The 21,620-nt window shown below is 39.6% G+C and overlaps 1 protein-coding gene across 1 annotated transcript in view; it reads left to right on the plus strand.

Annotated features, from left to right (window-relative positions):
- Positions 1 to 4,164, plus strand: part of AKAP6 (A-kinase anchoring protein 6) — a 606,671-nt gene extending 602,507 nt beyond the window's left edge. The window contains exon 14 of the mRNA XM_069730511.1: positions 2,204 to 4,164. Within this exon, the coding sequence (XP_069586612.1) occupies positions 2,204 to 2,242 (39 nt within the window). The 3' untranslated portion in view covers positions 2,243 to 4,164. The remainder of the gene's footprint in view (positions 1 to 2,203) is intronic.
- Positions 4,165 to 21,620: the final 17,456 nt, after the last annotated feature.

A 21,620-nucleotide genomic window follows, 5' to 3' on the forward strand; every position in this document is an offset into this window, starting at 1 on the left:
CTCAAACAGTCTACATCTCTCTGGGGACCTAATATGAATCCTCTCTTGGACTGAAGTCTCTATGTCTGTGGAGGGGTAGAATAAAGCTGCAATTAAAACACCTAAGGCTAAAAGGTAGAGTGCTCAGTCAGAAGGCTAATACATACAAATTTAAAAAAACTGACCATCATATACAAACATAAATCAGGTCTGAACAGGTGCTTACCTAGCTGCCAGGTACACATGAATTGGCCACTTTATGCTCTAAGCATCCTCAATTTTTCAGATTTCTAGTGCAGTAATGCAATTCAATTTTCATATTTTATGCTTGCATGCTATAGTGCTAAAGAGTGCTGCCTTATCTGTTTCATTGTATATGAGCTGGCGACTCTAGGTAAGCACCTGTTCAGACCTGATTTATATTTGGATGTGACGGTCAGTTTTTTTTTATATTTGAGATAATGCCAAAGACCTCAATTTTTGTCTCATCTGACCACAGCACATTCTCCCAATCACTTACAGAGTCATCCAGGTGTCCATTGGCAAACTTCAGACAGGCCTGCACATGTGCCTTCTTGAGCAGGGGGACCTTGCAGGCCTGCACAGTTTTAAACCTTTATGGTGTAATGTGTTACCTATGATTTTCTTGGTGACTGTGGTCCCTGCCTCCGTGAAATCATTAACAAGTTCCCCCCGTGTAGTTTTAGGCTGATCTCTCACCTTCCTCATGATCAAGGATACCCCACAAGGCGAAATTTTGCAAGGTGCCCCAGATCGATGTCGATTGACAGTCATTTTGTATTTCTTCCATTTTCTTACTATTGCACTAAGAGTATTTGCACACGTATTTTGGAGCTCTGTGGATTTTTCCACAGTGGATTTGTGAAATCCGCAGGTAAAACGCAGTGCCTTTTACCTGCGGAATTACTGCGGATTTCCTGCGGAATTAGTGCGGATTCCACTGCGGTTTTACAACTGCGGAATCCTATTGAGGAGCAGATGTAAACCGCAGCGGAATCCGCACAAAGAATTGACATGCTGCAGAATATAAACCGCTGCGTGTCCGTGCATTTTTTTCGCAGCATGGGCACCGCGGATTGCGTTTCCCATAGGTTTACATTTTACTGTAAACGCATGGGAAACTGCTGTGGACCCGCAGCAAAATCCGCAGCGTGTGCACATAGCTTTACAGTTGTCTCCTTCTCACCCAATGTCTTACGTATGGTTTTGTAGTCTATTCCAGCTTTGCGCAGGTCTATGATCTTGCCCCTGACTTCCTTATCAAGCTCTTTGGCCTTGCCCATGTTGTAGAGGTTTAGAGCCTGACTGATTATTTGAGTCTGTGGACAGGAGTCTTTTATAAAGGTGACTATGTAAGACAGCTGTCTTGCAGGTAACAAGTTGATTAGAAGCACCTAACTGGTCTGTAGGAGCCAGAACTCTTAATGGTTGGTAGGGGATCAAATACTCATTTCTTACTGCAAAATGCAAATAAATGTATATAATTTATACAATGCGATTTTCTGGATTTTATTTTTGAGTCTCTCAATGTTAAAATTAACCTACCCTTAAAATTATAGACTGTTCATGTCTTTGTCAGTGGAGAAACTTACAAAATCAGCAAGGAATCAAATAATTGTTTCCGTCACTGCATACATCAACATTTTAAAATGTATCGGGTCAAGTTTCTGAGATTAATAATGGCAAAGTATCCATAAAAGTCGGATGACATTTGGATGTTCCATATTGGATTTGATTTTTTTGCGCACCCATAGACTTGAATGGGCAAATATTGTCAGAGATAATCAAGATAATAGTGCAGGCTGGTATGTTTTTCATATGGACCCTAATTCACAGTAAAATTAAGAGGTCAATTGAATTACATTGGTTAGTGTGCTATCTAATTGTTACTTGGACAACACACGTCTGTTTAATATCCTCGTCTAAAGGAACATTTAAAGGGAACCTGTTATGTGAAAAAAATGCTATTAACATGTAGATATGGGGTTAGTCTGAAGGTTAATAGTGTTCTGAAGCTGCCTGTCCCTGCACTGAGAGCCCTGCTGCCAGGAGGAAATGAACTTTATTCCTGCTGGAAGTATCAGGCTTTAAGTCATGGAGGTGTGGCTTCTGTCATGGCACTGCAGAAGCACATTTATTATGTTAGCCTTTTCATTTCTTTGGTACCTTGAAAATGCAATGATATTTTCTTTTTTTATTTCAGAGACCATTAAATGGATCCAAAACCAACAAGGACGTGTAATCGCCTTCTCTTTGCTAGGGTGAATCCTCTACAAAGGTGAAGGTGGCGGTGTTGTCTACACTGCTCTCCCGTCAATGCTTCCTCTCGCACAGCATCTTGGTTTTCTTCCATTTGCTTTTTGTGAGAAATTAAGAACATATAAACCCTTTCACTAAGTGGGTATACAACAGGGTATAGATAATACATTGCCCTATGCCTGGCAATCAGTATCACCCTTGAGTACGCGCCTTGCATTTTTTGGTAATAAAAGGTCATATAAGGCCTGAAATCTTGGCCTTTGGGAGCAAGCATAGTGAATAAAGTCAAGGACATGTTACAATTCAGTTTTGAGGCAGTAGATGAAAATGTGCTATTAACAATGGATGCAGTAAAACAGATTGAGAATCAAAAGTGTCAACCTTTTGCCATCTTATAAAAGTTGAGGAAATGTAATGTGTGGTTCCTAAATGGTAACGTTTGTATGACCAGGATGTAGGTAGACAAGCATGTGAGCAAAGAAAAAGACAGATTTGGGAACAGAAAGTCAAAAATGCAAGTGCAAAAGGATTTTAAAACAAAGGTGGAAAACGCAAAGGTTGGAATAGACAATATGGCAAGGTCTGTATTGGATTAACCCCTTGTCTGATTAGAGGGCGTCTTTGATGGCAGTATTCAGTCCCCATCCACAAAGACATTCATTTGCTTTATTGATGGCTGTTCAGACAATGAAGATGTAGGTAGTGAAGCACTAGCAGGGACCTAATGGAAAATAAAATAATGTACCGTAATCAATTACACATAGTTATTATTATGACCTCATATATCACCGTGTGCTAAGGTCTTTGTATTAAAGATTTAGTTGAGTGTAACAAACCTTTTGAATGCCAAAATAAGAAATTTTCTCATTTTACACAATTTTATTTTATTAAGAATTTTCGAATGCTCCTCCACATGTCTTTAGTATCTTTATAATTCAGCACTATAGGGATCCCATGATCCAGATAAGTTACTTGTTGCTTGTCTATTAATGAGACACCTTATCATTGTAGCGAAATCTCACCGTCTATATACAGCACCGTTACTATGCACAGTGTATGTGTTATAATACATCATCACAAAACAATCATTGCTTCAATGCATTTTGCTTCCATGACATAAGGATTTAAAGTGGCCATATGCCTTAAATATCTGTCAACTACAGTTCTATCCAACCCCTCCATGCACTTGCAAGATCAGCTCAGCAGACACCCCTAAACACACGTACACTTTGTTGCAGAGTGCGTGTGTTGTCAATGGAGAGAGGGGCAGATACTTTAGGTAGTGGCTTATGTCCTGTTAAAACACACAGATCCAATATAGCAGCAGGCCTGACCCTTCTATCTCCAATGGGAGGACCATCCCATATAAAATACGTAGTTGACTGATACCACCAAAATCAATGTGCTTGATTGACATTCATTAAATGTGGCCACATTAAAGATATTGTCCCACTTTTAAGTTTCATATTCATTGAACAGAGCATAACAATTAATAATGTTTGCCATTCACATGCTGTTAAAAAAAACAGTCTAGTAAAAGTAAAGAGTTCTGACATTACTTTATATAGTAAGGCGCCACCTAGAGTTCAAAGTATGTATCAGAGTGAACGTCCACCTGATGATCTGAGTGCTGGTGGACATGCATGCTCAGTCATTCTCCAAACAGCCAGATCTATCCTGTCCTGTGATCACTGTTGAACAGCCAATAGAAATTGCTTTTAGCTATGCTTGCCTGGGAAGGACCTGAGCCTCAGCATGAGCACAGTAGTATGGCTAAGAAGAGGACCTCTACAGGATAAGTAGCAAGGGATATTACGATCAGCTGCTAGGAGGGAGTGAGACTGATACTGCCCAGAGCCCACTTTTAGCAGATTTGCAGCAGTACCAGGATGGACACATAGAGACAAAAATGGTAAAGAAATATATTTTTTATGCTTGGAACACTGTAAAATAGTTTAAAATTGCTATTAATGCCATTTCAGGACTTTTGGCAGAAAAATATTTTTATGTTATTGGGGTGATCCGAAACTAACAATTGTTTTAATCTTAAATGCTTATCTATTAATGTAATAAATCGTATCTGTTTTCTAATATACTTTAATTAAAAAGTCCATATCGTTCCTTCACTACACTATCTAACTGCTTATTTTTTTTTACCGACTTCCTGGGTGATGACTCTTCGTTTGAAAATCCACAGTGCATGCCGGAACACTCAAATTATCTCTCATCAGTGGGCAGAGGCTGGAGTCACTGCAGCAGTCTCTGCTCTCTCCCTGACATGAAGAATCATCAGTTTAAGGGGCTGGGTTAGTCCCTGCTTTACTGAGCATGGGTCGGTTGTCAATTCTGACTCACTGTGCAATATTCTTCTAGTGCACAGTGACAGTGCACTCCCTCACCAACTATGATGAGTAGTAATGAGCTAGCAAGAGAGTGCACTGTCACTGTGCATTGTAAAGAGAAAACGCGGTGAGCAGAGACCAGCATCTACCCCCTTCTCCCTAATGAGGTCTCGTTTAAGTTTCCCAGCATGCATCGGGGAATCTGAAATAAAGCATCATCAAAGCTAGATAGTGTAGTGAGGGAACGAAAGGGAATGTTTAATTAAAGTATATTAGAAAAGAGATTAGGTTATGGCATTAAATAGACATTTAGGATTACAATAAATGTTAGTTTCGGATCCCCACTTTAGGCGCCACATTCCATTCTAGACTTTCTTTTTAGAAGTATAAGTAATATGATCCACTTATTATGATTTATATGATGAGTTCTGGATCAGTGACTGTCAACTTAGACAGAGATTTACATACGTTGTAAAGTGCTGAAGGGTAATTGTGCAGCATGAATCAGATATTGGCTGCATAATGGCAGCTCAGTTTAACTCTGAAATGGTCATGTTTCAGAATAATCATACCTTTAAAAGCTCGCCCTACTACAAAACTTCTATATGTACGTAGAGAGAGACCTGTCAGTCTAAATGATTGGAGTGGGGAGAAACCACCGGGACCTGCCTCAAACTTGTCTACAGAGACATATACTCCCCAGATGGCTTTTCAAAATATGTTTACTCTGACACACCATAGCCCATGGTTCAGGCTGCATGAATCTGACGACAGGTTCCTTGAACAATCGCTATTGATTCACTCTCTTAATAACCCATTACTAAGTGGAAAAATAGCTATGTATTTTTCTTTATATGACATTAAAATTAGATCCTTATCAACCTTTCTGTTGTAGCTCAAATCAGATTTGCCTTTTAAATGAGGGCAAAGTTAAGGCAAGAAAGGCTAGTCAAGACTTAAATTGCTCCTTTCTATATGACTTACTCACAGTTGACTCCTGTGTCCTGGAGCAAGAAAAATGTACAGAAATCCTCTTATGAAAATTGGGAAATCAGCAAAGATTATTTTTAAGTCCGTTCACACTTCTGTCTTCAAACATGAACTGGTAGTAGTTTAGCTACACTATCTTTATCTTCAATTAAATGATCAAAAGGGTACCAAAGGTCAGACCCCCAAAATAATCTGATATTGATGGTCTATCCTAAGAAAAGCCTATTGGTGCTGCTTTTCAGAGGCATCCATATTTCCACTACAACGCTTGGACTTCAAGCAGATATTGAACTTAGATTCACGATGGTTGGTCCAGTTGTAATGCGGAAGGTCCAGGTTTGCAGTCTTCGTAAAGATACTAAATTGCTCTACCTTTCACCTATGTCATGAAACAATGCAAAATCATGTGCATAAGTCATATCTACTGCTATATTATGTGTATCCTTTATTCAATCTCTAGCATTGTAGCTTACCATATTAAGGAAAAACATGAAACTAAAATAGAGCGCTGCTTTTTCCATTATAAAAGGAAATTGTCCATGATATCATCATTTCATCTCCTTTTCAAAAGGATTGAGCTGCAATTTGGTTACTGATGGGAAAGTGGAGTCAAAAATGAAAACTCCGCTATCACCTAGTTTATAGATGTTTGCACTCTTTGTACTCACTTATACTTAGTGTATATTCGCACAGATGTTGTGATATTGGAGCGTCCCAAAATAGAGCTAAAAAGAATGAACACATGCATTCTATGCAAAAACTACTTGCTGTTCATATGTTCATTTTTTTAAGTGTCTTTTAACAGCTTCAGATTTCTAAAGACACCAAGCGATTAAAAGTATTCATGCATATTCTATTCAGAAGACATATTCTACACTTCATAATATAAGTCAATGGGAACGTTCAAAAGACACCCGGAATACGCCTGGGTGTCTTTTGAGCACTTTGCGAACATTTTTGTCTGAAAAACCAATAGTGGGTTCTTCATTTTTGTATAGAGTAAAAAAAAAGTCCAGAGAATGTCAGTAAAAAAGGTGCCACAAAAACTATTGAAAAACACTAAAAAAAATGTATTTAGGTGGTCACAAATATTGAATAAGAACTCAGGAAAAAAAGGAAAAAAGCTGGCTCTTCCTGAAGTGTCTTCCTCTTAAATCTCTCTGTGGGTTTGCCTTAGAGAAAAAGGACGTTGTATGCACATACCCTTACAGTATCATTTCTATGCTTTAGTAGCTTGTGGCTTCTATTTTCTTGACAATGTCAATCATATGTTACCAAGCTTTCTATACACAGTTGATAGTTGACAGGTGCATACAATCACTTCATGACTAAGTTGCACTGGTATTAAATCTTTAAAAAAATGTCCTACCAGAATGCACCAGGTGACCTATCCAAATGAAAAACAAATATCAACATTTTCATGTTAGATTTCGCAACCCTGCCCATCTCTGGTGTGCTATGAATCAATATAAAATGATGTGATAATGAGTTTTTCTTCAATATGGTAAACCTGCCTATAACAGAACATCTCCGAAGTTAACGCTCAATAAACCGATTGCAGACGGCTCTATGTTTTCTATTTCTTTACATCTTACTAGGTGATCAGAGGATCTTATCAGCCTTAAAATTGAAAATTATTGACACTTTCCCACATTTGTGGCAACTGCTGTCACTTAAAGCTTCTGCTGGCAAATATCTACCTTAACATTTTGACCATTTTTACAGCTGTCATATTAGCATTTTAGAATTACTTTTAAGGGTGTAATACTTGTGGACTCTCGCAAGAGAGTATTTTAGGGATAATAAATGTTTTTCAAGTTTCAATGTTATTTTGTGACCCATGCATTGAGTACAGAATCCACATAACAAAATGAAAAAATGAAAAATAAATGTGTTAGCAAGAACCAAGCACAGCAAGCCTGCATGTGAACCGTATAGTAGAGGTGGACAATATCACGTTGTACGTGCTGCGCTGCGCTAAATGAGATGCATTTTGTGTTCCAAAATAACTCTTTATTGTTCCAACTCGTTTCGGTGCTGGTCCATCGCCTTTTTGTTTTTTTATCTTTGAGAAAAGCTTTTTTTTTTTTTTTATCTACAGCAAGATGCCCTTTCGGTACTGATTAAACAAACTAAAAACTTAAACAACCCTTTAGGAGTTGAAGATTCAGATTAACAAATTACCCAGAGGGTAAATAGGGATTGTAATAAAACTTAACTTTTATTTGATTACATTGATAAAGTTAGTCCAACTATTAAAAGATACTAAAGTCATCTTGTATTTTTCTATATTTAATTGAATTCCTGAGATTAAAGGCCCCTACGCGATCGGCTACTAATACTAAAGCATATAACTGTGCTATCCTACCTAGGTCATGGCTGTAATCCATTAACTAATATAGCTATTTCAGGGTAAGTATCAATCACAATGTATACAAGAAACACTAAAGCTGATTAAAATTAACTCATAGCCTTCTCAACAAGTTTCGCCTAGACAAGCTTCCTCAGGGGGTTGGGGCTATAATTAATTAAATATGGTTTATTTACTCACTGGGTCAATCTTTCTGTTCCGAAATGGATTGAAAACAATAAATAACCATTTTGGAACACAAAAAGGATTCTTATTTACCGCAGTGCAGCCTGTTCAATGTGATATCGTCCTCATCAACTATTATTCATGTGGAATCCTCCAGTCATGGGGCTGCAGCAACAGTTATACAGATGTTATGCCTTGACACAATGCCGCCAGATGAGCGCACACTCCCACTTTTCACTAACCTGGCCAAGCGATACAGCTTGAGGTTTGTGCGCTTTCCCCCAAACAGTTTTTCATGTGAACCTTGTCAACATGGCAACTGCAACATGGTTCATATTTCCATAAGTATGGGATGTCAAAAAACACACAATAGTCAGCTCACCTGGAGATTTGCCACCTCTCATCTGTTCCTGCACGGAGGTAGGAGCACACAGTCAATAAGAAAAAGATACGATGAGTCCAGCAGGAAATTCAAGTAAAAACTCTTATTTAGTTCTTCATATTTAAAATATAGATAATGGTAAACCACTCAAAAAGTATTGCACAGCATCACGCATAAAAATTTTCATGGAGTGGCAGCGTTATTTCCGACGCGTTTCGACTTGAGTGGTTTACCATTATCTATATTTTAAATTTGAAGAAATAAATAAGAGTTTTTACTTGAATTTCCAACTGGACTCATCGTATCTTTTTCTTATGGGATGTCAAGTTTCGTGCTGGGTCATAATTCCTTATCAGCAGTTATATAGCACTTTTTTGGGATGGTCACCAATATGGACCACTTATACAGTGGGTACGGAAAGTATTCAGTACCCTTTAAATTTTTCACTCTTTGTTTCATTGCACCCATTTGGTAAATTCAAAAAAGTTCATTTTTTTCTCATTAATGTACACTCTGCACCCCATCTTGACTGAAAAAAAAACAGAAATGTAAACATTTTTGCAAATTTATTAAAAAAGATAAACTGAAATATCACATGGTCATAAGTATTCAGACCCTTTGCTCAGACACTTATATTTAAGTCAGATGCTGTCCATTTCCTTGTGATTCTCCTTGAGATGGTTCTACTCCTTCATTGGAGTCCAGCTGTGTTTAATTAAACTGATAGGACTTGATTTGGAGAGGCACACACCTGTCTATATAAGACATAACAGCTCACAGTGCATATCAGACCACATGAGAATCATGAGGTCAAAGGAACTGGTCAAGGAGCCAAGCGACAGAATTATGGCAAGGCACAGATCTTGCCAAGGTTACAAAAAATACTCAAGGTTCCTAAGAGCACAGTGGCCTCCATAATCCTTAAATGGAAGAAGTTTGGGACCACCAGAAGTCTTCCTAGACCTGGCCATCTAGCCAAACTGAGCAATTGTGGGAGAAGAGCCTTGGTGAGAGAGGTAAAGAAGAACCCCAAGATCACTGTGGCTGAGCTCCAGAGATGCAGTAAGGAGATGGGAGAAAGTTCCACAAAGTCAACTATCACTGCAGCCCTCCATCAGTCCAGCCTTTATGCTTTTATGGTAGGGTGGCCCGACGGAAGCCTCTCAGTGCAAGACATATGAAAGCCTGCATAGAGTTTGCTAAAAAAAAAACTCATGAAGGACTCCCAGACTATGAGAAATAAGATTCTCTGGTCTGATGAGACGAAGATAGACCTTTATGGTGATAATTGTAAGCGGTATGTGTGGAAACATGGTGGTGGCAGCATCATGCTATGGGGGTGTTTTTCAGCTGCAGGGATAGGACAACTGGTTGTCATTGAAGGAAACATGAATGCAGCCAAGTACAGAGATATCCTGGATGAAAACCTCTTCCAGAGTGCTCTGGATCTCAGGCTTGGCCGAAGGTTCACCTTCCAACAAGACAATGACCCTAAGCACACAGCTAAAATAACAAAGGAGGGGCTTCAGAACAACTCTGTGACCATTCTTGACTGGCCCAGCCCGAGCCCTGACCTAAACCAAATTGAGCATCTCCGGAGAGACCTGAAAATGGCTGTCCACCAACGTTCACCATCCAACCTGATGGAACTGGAGAGGATCTGCAAGGAAGAATGGCAGAGGATTCCCAAATCCAGGTGTGAAAAACTTGTTGCATCCTTCCCAAGAAGACTCATGGCTGTACTAGGTCAAAAGGGTGCTTCTACTCAATACTGAGCAAACGGTCTGAATACTTATGACCATGTGATATTTCAGTTTTTCTTTAATAAATTTGCAAAAATTTCTACATTTCTGCTTTTTTTCAGTAAAGATGGGTGCAGAATGTGCATTAATTAGAAAATTAACTTTTTTGAATTTACCAAATGGCTGCAAAGAAACAAAGTGAAAAATTGGAAGGAGTCTGAACACTTTCCATACCCACTGCATATGCGAGCGTAGTGTCAAAATTACTGTACAAAGTTTCATGATATATTGCCCTTCTCAACAGCCCTTGCAAAATGATATTAATAAAACTAACTTCCCCCAGGGCCTTCTGAGGAAGAAAAGTACTTTTTTATTGGTTATACAACTTCATATATTAGTGCCAATATACAGTACATAAATAGTAAGTTCAGTAATTACCTTCATGTTGCAATGTGACCTTATTTTCCATAATATGGACATTAGATTTGTGGTAACTGTATTTACATATTGAGAATACACAGCAAAGCGACCATCATTTTCTTCATGTTTTCATTTCTGTCTTCTTTAATGACTTTCCCAATAGGGAGTTGGAAGAATGTCTTAGGTTTTGTAAATTAGCTTGTTCCCTTCAGTTTTATTCTGTGTCTAGTTCACGTTCAGAAACATCTCAATAAATAACAGGAGAATCCCAGTAAATAAAAGGATAATGATTATTCAGACCAGTGGGTATTTTTTATATTAAATATTAAAAGTCACACTAAATGGAACAATAAGCGCCATAACTGGTGTCACCAAGCGCAATGGTTCATAGCTACAAATGTCCAAACAGTGCAAATGTAATATCATGACTATACACCATACTTGTATGGATACACATAAAGGGATGTACTGTATATAGGAATATGACATGTGAAATATTGGTCTAGTCTAATAGGAAAACGTTCCATGTTTTCCAAGGGAGGGCAATAAAGTCCAATAATGAACAAAAAGGGGAAGAAAAATGTCAGCTCGCCTATATATGAAGGATCAGTACAGGGAAACTTGCCATGCCAGAGGAAACAATTGGAGAAAAAAATAAATTCCACCATCTAAATCTTCATTAAAACACTCTTTATTGACAAAGAATGAAAAAGTTGTAGGGTCAGTTCCAGATATAACAGGCAAATGTGTTTCAGGCTGCTGTCTTTAGTCATTACCATTCACTAAAGACAGTGGTTTGAAATGCGTTTGCTTGTTGTTGTTTTTTCATTTTTTTAAGTGTTTTTATGAAGATTTAGATGCTAGAATATAGTTTTCGTGTGCAAAGTCCAATAGTTACACTTTTTTATCAAACATATCAAGAACAACTGTAATCAAGATCCAATAGTTACACTTTTTTATCAAACATATCAAGAACAACTGTAATCAAGATAGATCAGATTCAACCTTATTCTCAGGCTCTGTGCACACGGCAGTGACCTGTGCATGAAGTTTCTACAGAGGCTCCTGAAGTGTCTACAGTTTTGCAATCCAGAGTCCCACAGGATTATGTCCTATATGGAAGTATAATGGTCTGACAATATCAAATATTCATGAATCAAAACAAGTGGCAAGTAGTGATGAGCAAATGTGCTGGGATAATGTGTCATCTGACAGTGCTCGTGTGCTAACCGAGTGTCTTCGATGTGTTTGAAAAATAAGTTAGAGCCCCCGCGGCTGCATGTCTCGCATCTGTTCGACAGCCACAACACATACATGTGTTGCGGCTGTCGGACAGCCATGAGACATGCAGCCGCGGGGGCTCTAACTTATTTTTCAAACACGCCATAGACACTCGGTTAGCACATGAGCATACCTTATTCGAGCATGTTCGCACATCCCTAGTGGTAAGCCATCCGCTATGTCAGTCCCAAGTAATTATATGAAGAAAATAACACATCACTCACAACAATATGGGAACTTCTCACCTCGCTCAGTCTCAGTTAATCATGGGAAGATATTTTGCTATGTACTAGTGAGTGTCATGCTACTTTTTACATTTCATAGAATTATGGCCCCATCTATTTCTATGGATGCTATATTAAGACTCCATACAACTGTGTGAATGGGAGAAATAACCTTATTTAAAAGCTAACAGTTTATCCAATTTTGGTGGTCTCTTGTGCTAAAGTGGGAAAAAGGATTGAACTTCCACCGGGCTAAATGTAAAACAAGTGTTGTATCAAGGAATATTCACATTATACAAAAGATCTTTGCCTATTACATTGAAAAAATATTCATTGCAAATCAGGGGTCAGTAATTCTTAATCTGTCGCTTGTATTTGGATGTGAATAGTGAAATCGAACCATCACTTTTATAAAATAAAACTAAATCTGTACGACGGGAGATTTCTTTAATTTAAATGCACAAAACAACAGCTATGTTAGCTAATTTCTACATTTGTTGCACGTGTAGTTACATACAACGACCCATAATAGATTACATAGGAAATCATGGCGGTAGGAGCAAATATAAGAATTAACATTACACAAGAATTGAACTTTTAAAAGTTACATAATAACCATATCCTATGGTGCGATACTTCGAAACTTAATAATTGTCCATTTTGGTCAAATACAAAGGAAACATTTCCATCATACAGTTTCGGACATTTCCAATAGGGCACATGGAGTTGGATTATAAAGATTTGTCTTTTCCGGGCTCCTTCATTCCTTTTTATCTAATGACAACACTTTTGTGTTATTCAGAAAATAATTTCAATGACTGCAAATTTCATAAGTATTTTACAGTAAAGGGTAAATTCGCAGGAAAGGGTGCCTTGCCATATGTCTTATTAGCTCAGTAGTTTGATCAATTTGGTTAGCGGATGAGGGTTTTTTTGCTAAAGAGAAATATGAAATCCATGGATGAGGAATGTGTGAATATTTTCTGTATATACATGGATGTATTATATCAGTGGCAAAAGCTTTAGTGTCTGTAGTGTGACCTTGTGGGGATATTGGCCTTAAATTCATTAATATGCATGGGAACTTCAGTAATAAATGCTAAGAAAACCACCATGTTTTGTCTACTGTGGTTTTTTACTTACGTAACTCCATGTTTTCCACATTGGAGTTACTTGGTTTGTTAATTGGTTTGGTAATTATGATAATTATTAGTGATGAGGTAATGTGTGATAAGGTGTTATCCGCATGCTCGGGTGCTAACCGAGTGACTTAGGCGTGCTCAAATAATATGTTCGAGTCCCCATGGCTGTATGTCACACGGTTGTTTGACAGTCCCATCACATGCTAGGATTGCCTAATAAACAAGCAATCCCTGCATGTGTTGTGGCTGTCAAACAGCCGCGGGGACTTGAACATATTTTTCAAGCATGTTGAAGATACTCGGTTAGCACCTGAGCATGTTCGAATAACACCTTATCCGAGCACGTTCACTCATCACTAATAATTGTGAAATTATGTAATTCACATTTAAAGGGAACCTGTCACCTGAATTTGGCGGGACCGGTTTTCGGTCATATGGGCGGAGTTTTCGGGTGTTTGATTCACCCTTTCCTTACCCGCTGGCTGCATGCTGGCTGCAATATTGGATTGAAGTTCATTCTATGTCCTCCGTAGTACACGCCTGCGCAAGGCCACTTTAAGAAAAAATCATCCTCTTGAGACAAACAAATGTCTATTAATTATTGCAATTTTTTGTTTAGTGTTTGGTGTTGTTTGTTTATTTTTCATTTGCGCCAAATTCTTAAATTAATTTGCACCTTTTTTCATATGTATTTGCCTTTTTTATGTTTGCCATTGTGGGCAATGTTTGGGGTTTTGGGATATTTTTATTCTGGTTTATCAATTGTGACTTTTTAAATAGTCACAAATATAATATCTTCCCCCCTGGTGGAGTAATTTTATAAACACCCAGAATGACGCCACAACTTTTGCGCCATTTAATAAAATGTGCAACTTTTTGCTCTTAAAAAAAGTTTGAAAACAGGTAAAAGACAAAAAATATTGTTTTTTATTTTTCTTAAAATTCATGAACCACATGCTCCATTTTGAATAATTTAGCACAAAAAAAATCAATGAATACCACAAGAAAAGCACTGCAAGCAATTTTCTATTTAATTATTTACAATGAATATTAAAATTGAAATATCAAGAAAGGAAAAGTTGTCGAATTATTTAAACATGCTAATAATATGCAAATGTTAAGAAAATTGAACCAATTTTTCGGTATAGAATGTGAGCGCCACACATAGAAATGCCCACACTTACACATCTTGGCTGCTATCAGTGAGATTATTAAATTTATCACCAGTTTCGCGACATAGCAGCTAAAAATATCACCTGATTCAGGGTCTGTGCTTTATTCCCTAAAACCTTATATAACCCCCTGACTCTTCTTTTATACTCCCGAAAAATCTTTTTAATTTCTCCCATGCCGTATGGTAATCTTCTCAGTACGGTCCGATGGGTGTGGTTTCGGACCTCTTAATCCCTCCCATCGGCTGTTGCTCACAGTCCTACTTCATAGATGATGCCTCTTGTTTCATCCACATCACCATGCGACAGCTCTCGCCTGCTCAATAATATTGTGTTTCACACCTGCACAGTATGCTTTGGCCAACTGCGGGCAAAGCCGAAAAACAAGCGTCATGTGCCAACACACATACTTCCGGCTCATGTTTCGGAACTACGATTGCCAGCGCATGCGCACTTCTGTTTTTCTGCTTTGCCCGTAGTTGGGCAAAGCATACCGCGGAGATGTGAAATGCAATATTTCTGAGCAGGTGCAAAACGCAATATTTCTGAGCCGATGCAATTTGTTGCATGATGATGTTGATCGTTATCCATGTCAGGAGGACTGCGAGCAGAAGCCGGAAGGAGGTATGCAGAGGCCCGAAACCACGTCCAGCAGACGGACTGAAACGATTACCATACAGCGCGGGAGAAATTAAAAAAGGTTTTCGGGAGCATACAAGGGGAGTCAGGGGGTTCTATAAGGATTTAGGGAATGCAGCTCAGATGCTGAATAAGGTGATATTTTTAGCTGCTATGTCACAAAACTGGTGACAGGTTCCCTTTAATGGTTTTCTAAGGAATGTTACGGCATGCTAAATGCACTTGGACACAGAAATCATGAAGATCTGATGTTAATAACTCTTTGCAATTTTCAGCCAATAACGTCTCAGATTTGTTCGATGGGAGACAAGTTCGGAGGCGCCACAGTCCATGGTAGCACGTTTAGGCCACACAAGCTGCTCAAATTAGCACAAGCAACATGCAGCTTAGTTTTGTGTTGACAAATGTCTTCTAGATAACTTTGGAGAAATGGCCATACCACTGGTTCCACCAACAAATCAAGGTAGCGCTAAGCTATTTGTGTAGCTGGAATTAAAACTAGAGGGACCAGCTATCGTACAGTATGCTACCTCACACCATAATATTAGGAGTAAAAAGTGGGAAGATTCCTTGTTAAGGCCTTTTAATGGAATTGCTCAACTGGTCTCCAGACCAAATCTCTGGCTACCACTGCAGTCAAGACAAAAGTGGGCTCATCATTGAAGAAGACAAACCTCCATTCCAGTCTCCTTTATTGTCAAGACTCTGCAGTATACGAGCCCTTGAAAATGGTGGTGTGAGGTCAACTGAACATCTCTAACTGGACGTCTGGCTTCACAGCCTAATCTTGTGAAAAAGCATCTGATGATTTATGTATACATCAACACCTTTGGCTTAGTATGTGACATCCAATTACAATTACAGTGCAGAATGGATCAATCATGAAACCAATGGCACTGTCATTTCTCCAAAGTGTCCAACAAGCCATTTTTCAACATGACACCAGACCAAATGTTGGTTGTACTACTGTGAACAGCCTGCATGGCCTAAACATGTTAGCATTTCCTACAGTGTTTCTGAACTTCATTGACATCATTGGTCAGTAATTGTAAAGTAGCTGCCAGCGGTAGATCTTGATAATTTGCATGACAGAATATTCCTCAGATGTCCATTAATAACCTCATTGATAGCATTCAAGACGTGTAAGTTCTGGAATTTCTGCATGTGGACTTCATACTTACTTGATACTGAATAAATTGAGCTACTTTTTTAAATTTTGTTTCCATTTTTTTTAAATTTGCATATCAGTAACATGTCTATTCATCCTATGATTTCATATTCTTTTACTTTTCCTTCTTGGTGTTAGAATTCCAATGTTGATGAGTGTATATACAGTCGTGGACAAAATTGTTGGGACCCTTCTGAAATAACTTGGAACTGACAAATGTAATTCTCTTTTTAATTTACTGAACATCAACTAATGAAAAATAGACATTGCTTTTGAATTGCGTTTCAACAGAAAATTTAACAAAAACATTTTATATATCTACCATATAATTGTCTAAGGGTCACTTCCGTCTTTCTGTCCTTCTGTCTTTCTGTCTGTCATGGATATTCATTGGTCGCGGCCTCTGTCTGTCATGGAATCCAAGTCACTGATTGGTCTCGCCAGCTACCTGTCATGGCTGCCGTGACCAATCAGCGATGGCCACAGTCCGATTAGTCCCTCCCTACTCCCCTGCAGTCGGCGCCCGCTCCATACTCCCCGCAGTCACCGCTCACACAGGGTTAATGCCAGCGGTAACGGACCGTGTTATGCCGCGGGTAACTCACTCCGTTACCGCCGCTATTAACCCTGTGTGACCAAGATTTTACTATTGCTGCCTATGCAGCGTCAATAGTAAAAACATCTAATGTTAAAAATAATTAAAAAATAACAAATCATTATATACTCACCTTTCGCGATGCTCCGCTGACCTCTGGCAGGTTCCGGTGCCAAGAATGGTATGAGAAGGACCTGCCATGACGCCACGGTCATGTGACCGTGACACCATCACAGGCCCTGCGCGCCTGCGCGAGAAGGACCTGCCATGACGTCACGGTCATGTGACCGCGACACCATCACAGGCCCTGCATGCCTGCGCGAGAAGGACCTGCCATGATGTCACAGTCATGTGACCGTGACGTCATCACAGGGCATGCGCGAGAACGACCTGCCGTGACGTCATGGTCATGTAACTGCGACATCATCACAGGTCCTGCGCGCCTGCGCGAGAAGGACCTGCCATGACGTCACAGTCATGTGACAGCGACATCATCACAGTGCCTGCGCGCCTGCGCGAGAACGACCTGCCATGTCATCACGGTCATGTGACCGCGACATCATCACAGGTCCTGCGCGCCTGCGTGAGAATTACCTGCCATGACGTCACAGTCATGTGACCGAACTACAAGGGGCCCTCGGAAGGTGAGTATATGTTTATTTTTATTTTTAACCTGTGACATACGTGGCTGGGCAATATACTACGTAGCTGGGCAATATACTACGTGACTGGCCAATATACTACGTGGCTGGGCAATATACTACATGGCTCTGTGCTGTATACTACGTCACTGGGCAATATACTACGTAACTGGGCAATATACTACGTGGCTGGGCAATATACTACTACTAAAATGTCCAGACCAAACAAAAGAACAGCCTTTTCCAGCACAAGGTGAAAACACAAAGTTAGAAATCCATACAATATTGCGGGTTCGCCCACTCAGGATAGTGTCTGGTTCTTAAGGCCTTAGCACAAACCAACACACAGGTGATCCACACATCTCCAGACCCAGACACTGAATGAGACACTTGGTCTCCATTTTATCTGCCGCTCCACGCCCCTGGGGTGGGGATATGTGAGCAGTCATTCCCATCATCTCTTTTGAATGCTCGTAAACCCCGTCCCTGGAATGCCCTAATACCTCTCAGTGCTACATGTGCTGGAGCATACTTTCCTGAGCTCACATCACCGAAGCCACCAACCTCGATGGCTACATGTATACCCTCATGGACCAGTCAGGCGGCCATCTTACATACCCCCTGCCCAAAGCCAGGGGGCTTAGCATCTTCTGCCATCAAACAGTGGACTCTCGATAGAATGTCAGCATTGCCATGCAGTTTCCCTGGCCTATGCTCTGCATGTAAGTTAAAATCCTGAAGTGCTGGGAACCACCTGGTCACTCGGTCATTTTTCCCCTTCTTCTCCCCCATCTACTTCAATGGGACATGGTCTGACACTAAACTGAACTTCCTGCCTAAGAAGTAGTACCTTAGAGTGTCTAACGGCCACTTAATGGGCAAGCATTCCTTCTCCACTATTGAGTAATTCTTCTAATTCTTCTTGCAGGATGACAACTTCCAACTCAGATACATTATGGGGTACTCTTCACTGTTCACCTCTTGTGATAAACTATTATTAGAAGACACCTCACAATCTAATGATTATATATGCCAAATAGTGTTATTTTATTGATCATAAACAACACGTGGGAGCAAATGACAAATATATACTATACTCCTGGGTCTTACTCATAAAATCGCTAAAAGACAAAACAAAAATATAAGTAAATATTAACATAAGATATATACATAAATTGTATATGCATATATACAAGTTGCATGCATTAGGCAGAAAAAACATCAACAAAGTCTATTAGATAATTGTCAAACAATGGACGAGCAACCATAGAACCTTGTAGGCACCAAAAGTACACCAGAGTGAATGAAACCGCTATTCGCAAATAAGAATATAAGACAAGATCTCAAGGTCTGGAGATTCTGGTGGTATAAAGTCAGTAGGAGAAAAATAGAGAAAAAGAGAAAGGTCTTTGTTTATCTTAATATACTAGTAATATGCATACAAAGCAAATCCTTTGTTAAAGGAATAAGTGACGCTGTGGAAGATTTTAACAGAATTCTAAAGGTTAGTATCCCATAACACACAGCTTACCAATGGCTTCCCTAGCAACCGCTGCGCAAGTGCAGTAGTATCCTCTCTATCCACACAGCCGTACTTCCAGGCCGGATGACTCACTTCCGGGCTGGATGACGCACTTCCTGTCCAGCGGTCACCACTCTCATTTAAACTGTGACGCCCCTCCCAGAAGCACGCCAGCAGCAGCAGGGCGTGGGAGCCCGCTCAGCAGCCAGCACAACACAGGTAAACAGGGATCTTTTCTCACCACTTCGTCCCTCCTGCCTGACGCAGGGTATCTCCACTTGACACCAACGCTGTCGGTACACCAGTTATACAAAAAAAAGAAACAAATCATAGGCAAACTGAATCTCTAATGTCGGGTCATACAGCCACATATTTTATACCTATTTTTCTTGCAGACTGATTACATTCCTCACTTTTAACCCTTTCAGGTTCCCCTGACGGCAAAAGCACCTCACTAGTTAAATACCATTGAATCAAAATCAAGGTACCTGATGCTGGACCCCATGATTGATTACCTCTGTTATCTTATGTTATGGGATACTAGCCTTTATAATTCTGCTAAAATCTTCCACAGCATCACTTACAGTTGTGGCCAAAAGTATTGAAACCCCTGCAATTCTGTCAGATAATAATCAGTTTCTTCCTGAAAATGATTGCAAACACAAATTCTTTGTTATTATTACCTTCATTTAATTTGCCTCAAATGAAAAAACACAAAAATAATTGTCCTAAAGCCAAATTGGATATAATTCCACATCAAACATAAAAAAGGGGGTGGGCTAAAGTATTAGCACTGTTCGAAAAATCATGTGATGCTTCTCTAATTTGTGTAATTAACAGCACCTGTAACTTACCTGTGGCACCTAACAGGTGTTGGCAACAACTAAATAACACTTGCAGCCAGTTGACATGGATTAAAGTTGACTCAACCTTGTGTGTACCACATTGAGCATGGAGAAAAGAAAGAAGACCAAAGAACTGTCTGAGGACTTGAGAAACCAAATTGTGAGGAAGCATGAGCAATCTCAAGGCTACAAGTCCATCTCCAAAGACCTGAATGTTCTTGTGTCTACCGTGCGCAGTGTCATCAAGACGTTTAAAGCCCATGGCACTGTGGCTAACCTCCCTAGATGTGGACGGAAAAGAAAAATTGACAAGACATTTCAATGCAAGATTGTGCGGATGTTGGATAAAGAACCTCGACTAACATCCAAACAAGATCAAGCTGCCCTGCAGTCCGAGGGTACAACAGTGTCAACCCGTACTATCCGTTGGCGTCTGAATGAAAAAGGAATGTATGGTAGGAGACCCCGGAAGACCCCACTTCTTACCCCGAGACATAAAAAAGCCAGGCTGGAGTTTGCCAAAACTTACCTGAAAAAGCCTAAAACGTTTTGGAAGAATGTTCTCTGGTCAGATGAGACAAAAGTAGAGCTTTTTGGGCAAAGGCATCAACATAGAGTTTACAGGAGAAAAAAGAGGCATTCAAAGAAAAGAACACGGTCCCTACAGTCAAACATGGCGGAGGTTCCCTGATGTTTTGGGGTTGCTTTGCTGCCTCTGGCACTGGACTGCTTGACCGTGTGCATGGCATTATGAAGTCTGAAGACTACCAACAAATTTTGCAGCATAATGTAGGGCCCAGTGTGAGAAAGCTGGGTCTCCCTAGAGGTCATGGGTCTTCCAGCAGGACAATGACCCAAAACACACTTCAAAAAGCATAAGAAAATGGTTTGAGAGAAAGCACTGGAGACTTCTAAGGTGGCCAGCAATGAGTCCAGACCTGAGTCCGATAGAACACCTGTGGAGAGATCTAAAAATGGCAGTTTGGAGAAGGCACCCTTCAAATATCAGGGAGCTGGAGCAGTTTGCCAAAGAAGAATGGTCTAAAATTCCAGCAGAGCATTGTAAGAAACTCATTGATGGTTACCGAAAGTGGTTGGTCGCAGTTATTTTGGCTAAAGGTTGTGCAGCCAAGTATTAGGCTGAGGGTGCCAATAATTTTGTCTTTCCCATTTTTGGAGTTTTGTGCGAAATGATCAATGTTTTGCTTTTTGCTTCATTCTCTTTTGTGTTTTTTCATTTAATACAAATTAAATGAAGCTAATAATACCAAATAATTTGTGTTTGCAATCATTTTCAGGAAGAAAATGAGTATTATCTGACAGAATTGCAGGGGTGTCAATACTTTTGGCCACAACTGTATTCCTGTAACAAAGGATTTGCTTTGTATGCATATTACTAGTATATTAAGGTAAACAAAGACCTTTCTCTTTTTTCTCTTTTTTTCTCCTACTGACTTTATACCACCAGAATCTCCAGACCTCTTGTCTTATATTCTTATTTGCGAATAGCGGTTTCATTCACTCTAGTGTACTCTTGGTGCCTACAAGGTTCTGTGGTTACTTGTCCATTGTTTGACAATTATCTAATGGACTTTGTTGCTTTTTCTGCCTAATGCATGCAACTTGTATATATGCATATACAATCTACTATATAAAGCTGAATGTGTGTGTGTGTGTGTATGTGTGTATGTCCGGGATTGGCATCTGCACCGTCGCAGCT

This window comes from Ranitomeya imitator, chromosome 1 (genome assembly GCF_032444005.1).
Source record: "Ranitomeya imitator isolate aRanImi1 chromosome 1, aRanImi1.pri, whole genome shotgun sequence".
Taxonomy (NCBI): Eukaryota; Metazoa; Chordata; class Amphibia; order Anura; family Dendrobatidae; genus Ranitomeya; species Ranitomeya imitator.